The sequence below is a fragment of the Aedes albopictus genome, chromosome 3 (genome assembly GCF_035046485.1).
Source record: "Aedes albopictus strain Foshan chromosome 3, AalbF5, whole genome shotgun sequence".
NCBI lineage: Eukaryota > Metazoa > Arthropoda > Insecta > Diptera > Culicidae > Aedes > Aedes albopictus.
The window spans coordinates 12,552,994-12,560,819 of record NC_085138.1 but is presented as its reverse complement, the minus strand read 5'-3'; the positions used below and the strand labels follow the sequence as shown (position 1 = coordinate 12,560,819).

The following is a 7,826-nucleotide window of genomic DNA, read 5'->3' as shown; positions in this document are numbered from 1 at the left end:
TTGAAACAAAAACTACGTCAATTATTTGGGCCAACCCTGTTTGGCCACTGAAGTGTTATGGAAATCCCATTTTACTGTATGTTGTCATCATCAGCATCAGCGCACGACCTGATCGTGTAGTATATACCCACTCTCGCATACCCTGCAACAAGCATTATTCGCGAAATTTCATTCCTTGATCGCGCGCTGTTATCCACATCCAGCCAGCCAGCGCACGGTGGCGCGGGAATCCGCGCGCCAATCGAATCCAATCGCGTTGAATATGGCTAGGTATAGGTAGGCAAGCATCAAGCGCAAGCCCAAAACCGATCGCACTAAACAGAACAACAAACATTCAACAAAGCTTGCGCGGTGGAACAAGATCACACGCTTCCTCTCTCGCGCGCCCGTTTAAATCTATAGGTATCGGACCGGACGATTAGTTTCGCGATCGATCGATCGATCGACGTCGCCGTCGCCGTCGTTGTTCTAAGTCTAACATCCTCCGTATCGGATGCACATACGCACATTTCGATTAGCGGTGCATAGCAGTGTATAGTAGGTAGCCAGTGACCGTAAGGTCAATTTGATCGTTATCATCAAAACGCGTGCTGCAGCGTGGATGCGTTGAGACGGCGCGGGAGTTGCTGGCCCAGGGGGGATTGCTAACTGTCTCCATTGCCGGCCGAAGCGCTGAAGGGGATTTGCTGTTTGTTTACGTTGAAGATTGGCAACCTCGTGTCGTAGACGGGCGGCGCCGCGCCGGGCGGTGATCTTCCCCAAAATCGTTTGAATTCGAAGGTTGAGTGTATCATGTGTCGGTGGATGTGGTTCAATCGCGCAATTGGAAGTAATTGATTATTTCAATAAGGTGCTACATGAAAAAGTGTTGTGCAAACAGAAGGACGAAAATCACGTCGACATTCTGATCCCGGGGAGATTGGGACGGTTCAATGGAAGTGTGTTCAAGAATCAGTATTGTTCGAACGTTCGTCGAGGCACAACTATGTAGGCAGTTGGTGCTACCCACCCACAACCTAGGAAATACCGGAAGGATTTTCAACCAGCCAGACCGAAGAAGAACCTATTGAACTGTTACTATATTACGTTAACCTAATTCGTGGCGAAAAAAAAAAATACTCCAGTGAAATGTGCTAGGAGTTGTTCTAGTCATCAGCATGGAAGCCAAGTAAGTATCCAAACGAAAGCGGAGGATTTGCCAAGGTCAACTAGGAAATGGGTCCGGCTTAGAGCAGTGAAAAATATATTTTGTGTGAACGAAACTGTTAAGGATGTTTGCCATGTGAATGAAGTGGAAGAAAAACGTGAACGTGTGAAGAATCAATTGAGGAACTATATAATCCAATTAGCCATGAGTGTTGTAAGGAATATTAATATTGGTGGACATTGGTTTCGTGCTGACAAAAAAAAAACAAAAATGAACAAGCCGGTCAGATGGTACAGCGTGGAACAAAGTAAATGTGTATGGATGTGCTGCCTCAGTATCATTTTTTTATTAGATTTTGGGATTCAACTTTGCCTTTCAGGAAACAATATCATATTTCATTTTCGTTTTTTAGTGCATATTCATCAGTTTTACTCACTCGGCCACGCGATAAATCAGTGTTTTATTTCGTCAGATGCGTGCCCTTCCAAATAACTTTTCAATTCTCTGTTTTAGTTCTTCATAGTGTCTTCAGATAAATCATTTGAAATTAAACATTATGTAATAAATCAACCTAGTTAGAAGAAGGGACAGCTAATTTTTTTTTTCAAAACAGTCAGATAGCCGTTAGAGCAAACCTGTGTACCATAAGCTTCTGAACTTCTTTATCGACGACACCATAAGGCCGATTTTTCTTTTATGTCCGGGATCTATCGTCAGGTACGAGGCACTGCTTGAAAATATGTTTTCTTTTGAAAAGAGAGTTATGTTTTTTGCTCCTTCAATATTTTGAAATTTTTAAGGGAGGGTTTGACATAAAACAAATTAAAGATTTGTATCAGCCTAATTGTATCCTTTAAAGGGGAATTAACAGAGTGATGTTTCACAGAAATTAGGGTATTTCCGCATATTTTAACAATTGGATTCTCTGTCATTTCGTAAATCCTTATACTTTTGCTGATCTTGAACTTAAAAATCACAGTGGGCAAAATCGAGCAAAATATCAGAACTTATTTTGTTTTGAGACATAAAAAATGTATTCCAAGGGGAAAAATAATGCTAAAATGATCAATGATGGTCTCGTGGCCGGCAGATGACGGGAAGTGACCCCAATGACCACTTTAAGATCCCTTCTTCTTCTTCTTTATGGCTCTACGTCCCCACTGGGACTTGGCCTGCCTCGCTTCAACTTAGTGTTCTTTGAGCACTTCCACAGTTATAAATTGAAGGGCTTTCTTTGCCTGCCATTGCATGAATTTGTATATTATGAGGCAAGTACAATGATACCACGGTGTGTCTAAAACCGTTATTAACAAAATAAAATACCCATCTAAGCGATACCCACCATTCGAAAGATATAGTATCCAGGTATCATCTCTGTAATTTTGAAAATGTTTCATCGAGGGAATTGATAGTTTGAGCGATTTTAAATTTTAGGGCGAAATTCTCTTTGAACTATTAATATTCAATCGTGGTTGTATCACGATCGTGACCATCAACTTGTCCCTCATAAATTTGGTATTAAAACTCGAAACGTATGGCATTCGAGCATTCTTACTAAAAATTTGAGAACATTTTATCTACGGAATCAAAAGTTATCGTAAATTGAATTTATAATCCAAATCCATAGGTTTTTACAGTATTTATGGCAAATAAACGGTTACCATTTACTACAAATAACCGAAATCAGTTCAAATGCTCGCTATTGTAGCCAATCACAGCATTCAATAGTTGGATGAAATAGGATTTCGATGACTTGGACTAAGCTTGCTGTTTGGTGAAAACATTCGCGAAATATTGCGATTTGCTTTCGACAACGAATACGTTTTCACCCTTCCTCGCTTCATCAAACCCATCTCCGGTACGAATAGCAAACGAACAGACTCGACGCTGATCAGCATTGTTGGCTGTTCCTTTTCGCAGTTGAGCTGTTGCGTTTCAGCGAAGCCTGTCTTTTCATCGCTTTCGATGCTTTTCGATGAGCTCATCGCGAAGCATCGTAGGCAGGAAACTTTATAGGTATGGTGTCGATACATGCGCATATTGCTTCTGTGTGCGTGTCGAGCGTTCGTGCCGTAGCTTCTAAAACCAACCCATTCGGTGATGATTAACCTGGGCTTGTTAGGGGAATATCTGTAAATAAAAAGAAAATCGCGTTAAGTACTGTTCCTTTGAATTCTTTGACTAGTCGAGTCAAACTCGTAGGTTGAACTTGCTCGAACTTGCTCCATCCCGCTCTTTCCCGTTTGTTGACAAATGGGTAAGAGTAGGATGCAGCAACTTCGAGCAATTTCAACCTACGTTGTTGAACAGGACTATGACTGCCACTCCCCAACCTGCTTTGCACATAACTCTTGGAACGCATTGTACAAAACCGCCAAAAAAGCAAGTCCTGAAAAGGTTCAGTTGTGATCCAAGATGGCTATTGTGAGACATCAGCAACGAACGTATGACTTTACAGAAAAAGCATGTCGTAATTTGATGGACGCTTTGATGGTTCTTGAAGGAGGTCCTAAGCACACTATCTTTGGGTTCGTTCAAATATTACGTAACGCAGGGGAGGAGGGGGTCTATCGCTGTGTTACGCTTCATACAAAATTTCAAAATTTTCCATACAAAAGTTGTTACGTGGGGGAGGGAGACGGTCTAAAATTGTCAAATTTTTCGTTATGTAATATTTGAATGAACCCTGTTGGATTGTAGCATGCCTCACTCACTATAGGTGAGCATATTATTTTGACAGTTAGTGTAGACACCATTAGAAAGAAGTATTCGGGCAACTTCGTTCACCCTTTTTCACGAACGCCATCCAGGATAGCTATAGGGCACTGCACTGTTTTGATTTTGTATGGGATTTTGACGTTTCGTGGCCTTGTTGTTTACAAAATTTCTGTAAGAGTGAAAGAGAGAGAGATAATTTCATGCACTGCCCTATAGAGGCTTGCATCAAAAACATAACCTCATCAAATTCTCATACGATTTGTAAACATTGCCCTCAAATTTTTTTTGAGGGCAAGGACGGCTTTATGGACCGACGCCGAAGGAAAGAAAGAGAAGGAGACAGTGATGACGTCAGCGTGCAAGCGCTCATAAGAGCGAAGAAAGGCTTCAGTAGGTCTGGAGCCACGATATGTGTAGCATCGCGTTTTATTTGTAAATTGTATCGTAAAATCCTGAAAATATATGTGGAAATATATGTTTGTTTTAAATTATAAATGTGCATTGTGAACCTTTGGATCGGAAGTGAGGAAATTACATGGTCAGACATGGTCAACCCAATAGGATAGAAAATCCTATGGCCCCAAGCGATGTTGGGAAACCCCACCCCTTCAACCTACATACAGTCCACTAAAATTTGGATCGGCCACTTCCCAACATTTTGGTCCTTCGAGCCGGATGGAATCGGTAACCGGATCAGATCAAAAGCAAAAACGGACTTAACATAGGATTATGTTGGAAGCGCATCACGAAAGATAACCAAGAACCAGAAATGCCAGGATACTTAAAGTTACGCTGCAATGAATGCCGCCAATTCGGAATTGTGTATTCGCCATCGCTGACAAACGGACGTTTTGTTACTCAAAAACCAATCTGGCGGTGTAACGAAACCGCTAGCGTTGATAGCATTACGCACAATAATGGCAACATCATGGAGGGTTCGATCAACAGACGAGCCCATCAACTGACTTCGGATTCGGACCACTGAACCCAGTTCTGGACCAGGCCCCAGAACTGGTTTTCCAGGTAAATTAAGTGTTCAGTTCAGTGTATATGTCCAGCCGGAGTATGGAATACTCAGATTCTAACTCACCTTTTTCCTATACACATCCTGCTTCATTCATACGGCGTTGGCTGGAGAATTGCGCACCTCATCGGAAACCACCTTTGCGTTACGTCGGCTAATGGGCTGATGATCATTGCCTTCATGCTGCTCGGTTGATGATTGTGCACCAGGAACCTAGCCATCATCAGTTGTCCGGTGGTTGTTGGATCATAACTGGTGTTGGTTGCAAAACACTACTACCAAGGGAGTCGCACTGCTATTGGTCCATTACGACCAATATCTTTCCCACACTATCTGGAAATTGTATGAACCCTAGTCACTCAATCACATACAGGCAGTTGTTCACATAACAACACTTGTACGGACCAATCTATTTGTCAGATACAACTACACACGACACAACTGATGGATGATTTCACTAAACAATATGGCGGTGGCATCTACGTAACCACGGATTGGACGAATGTTGGCGCATATCATCCAACATATCTACGGGTCTACGAGCTTCATTCGAAGATTTCCAATGCAATCAGTGGTGATTGTTGCCTCCCACGATCCACCGGTCATGGGCGAAACTACCGGGGGTTCCGGGGTCGCCAGGCACCCCCTAAAATTTGAATGGATTGCTGTGAAATGTGGCCCGATCCCAACGCCTACAATTGGTATGTGGATCTAACCGTTATTTTCCGCGTGCAAATAACTATTATTGTTGTCCATCTATAGTTCTCTGAGGTCAAGGCATGACTTCGCTTAGATCACCAAATTTTCCTAAGAACAGTTCCGAGAGACCTTTTTATTGACACATGTTAAAATATGAGTTTATGTAGTACACAGAGATTCCTCATAGCCAAAACATGTGATTACAGTTTATCTACAGCTCAATGAACTCGAGTTCTGAATTTGAAGCAGTCTAATAATGGTGTGCCTGAACATTGCCCAACCGCATCCTTTGGAGTACCCTTCCACTAACAACACCTAGAACAACACTCATATCCCCTTGACACCTAGGCCTGAGAGATTGTAGAACTTTCTTGCTTAATGCTTATGTTCACTTTTTCAATGGTAACCAGGTAAATGATTAAACCATGACAATTTCTCATACGCTTTTTCGCCAAGTAAAGCACCCCATTAAAAGCTATCCAATTTCCAACTTCAGATATCTATAAAGCGGGTCAAGTTCTTGGACATATTCTACATAGATATCTAATCAACATTTCCTCCCCATCCCCGCTGATCGTAAGGACCTGGCCAGGTGTTGAGAGTTCGCTAAATGAAAGTCAAGTCCCAGGCAACTTTTCTGGCGCATTAAACGTCCCTATCGACAGCCACCCCAGGACGTGTACGGTCGGCTATGCTATGCTTGCTCAATGAACTTAAGGCCTGACTTTAACCTGGCCATCCCGGATACTCAGCAATCTATTCGAAGAATTTACTTACTTCTGTTCGGTGTAGTATTGGTTTCTGGAGGTAAACGCTGTTTTCCACGTGCAAATAACTCTCATTGTAGTCATTCTACAGTTCTCTGAAGTGAAGGCATGACTTCAATCAGATCGTCCAAATTGACTGCAGTCTGTTCACATAACAAACATTTTACAGAGTATCAATGTGGACATTTGGGCATAACCAGTCTCTTTCAGTTTATCTATGGTGCTTTCGGTGAGATTTCGTAACTCTTTTGAATATTTTTTTTTCATCAAACGGTCTACAAGAGAGCGTTGAGTTGAAGACCTTTGAGAAAGCGACTGTTCATGTTGTTCGTTAGATTATAATAAAAAAAGTTACTTATTAGTTTTAACTGACTAGTTTGGTGTTGTTTGCTTGGCTGAAGAAAAAAATTACTATAAAATTTTTGACATCCATAGCGGTAGTATTTTTTTGCTTTTTCGTGAGCATTGTCATGGTATGTATGGAGACAAACAAACGTAACACTGACGAAATTTTCATTGACCACGCCTTTAACGATCATTTTGAATCTTGGTTGTGGCTTTCATAACCAGAAGAGCGCCCATCGCTTTTCTTTGCGTTTGACGTTTCACACTAGCGCCTTCTGATGACGATATTGCACAACGCAGTGTTTCGTGAAACATTTCCACCAGGTGGTGGTAGTGTGAACTGGGCGATGGATTTTCACGAAAATTGTTCTAGGCGTTTCGTCTGTTTGTCTGTGGTATGTACCTCTCATGCATTTGTTGTTGTTGAAGTTACTCGCATTCTTCCGACCATAAAGTCTGTTCTCGAAGAGGTATTTTTTTTTGCAGATAAACTAGACGTATACGCGTATATAAATCTTTTATTATACAGCTTTTGTCTTAAAAATAAGTTTAATTCCATTTTTGTTATAATCAACAGCTTTTCAAAAATATCAAGGGATTTTTTCACCAGTCACGTACAATAAAAAGTATGACACTCTCAATATTTTTGATCACAACACTGGATCGCGTCTAACTTTCAAATAGATACTATGGTAATTATGAATAATCAAACAAAAATATCATGAAAACAACTTGTTTAATTCAGGCGGTAGCCTTTACAATAAAATCAGCATCAAAATATAATTCTCGAAATTATTTACACAGAAAAAAAAATTTTTTTTTACTAAATTTAAAAATTGTGAAATGTTTGAAATATCATAACTTTTTTGTTTATCAGTTTACCATCACCAAAATTTTATGGTAGATAGCTGATATAAAGGGCCATTTTCCCTAAAAAATTGACGTTGGTGAAGAGATAGGGTTTTGAGATATTTGAGTTTTTGTGACAAAGATCATATTTTTTTAAAGTAAAAAAGGATTTTTTTTACTGTGTATATTTTCTAAGGAATCATCATTTAGTTGTCTAACTTTGCTGAAAAATTCATAACAATCGAACAATCCGTTTTTGCTGTACAGCTTTTAGAAT

General features: G+C 40.6%; 1 protein-coding gene across 1 annotated transcript in view; it reads left to right on the top strand.

The window, feature by feature from the left end:
- Positions 1-307: 307 nt before the first annotated feature.
- The window catches only part of LOC109422813 (proton myo-inositol cotransporter hmit-1.2-like), a 29,956-nt gene continuing 22,437 nt past the window's right edge, over positions 308-7,826 (top strand). Inside the window, exon 1 of the mRNA XM_062856868.1 lies at positions 308-1,168. Coding sequence (XP_062712852.1) covers positions 1,158-1,168 — 11 coding nt within the window. The 5' untranslated portion in view covers positions 308-1,157. The remainder of the gene's footprint in view (positions 1,169-7,826) is intronic.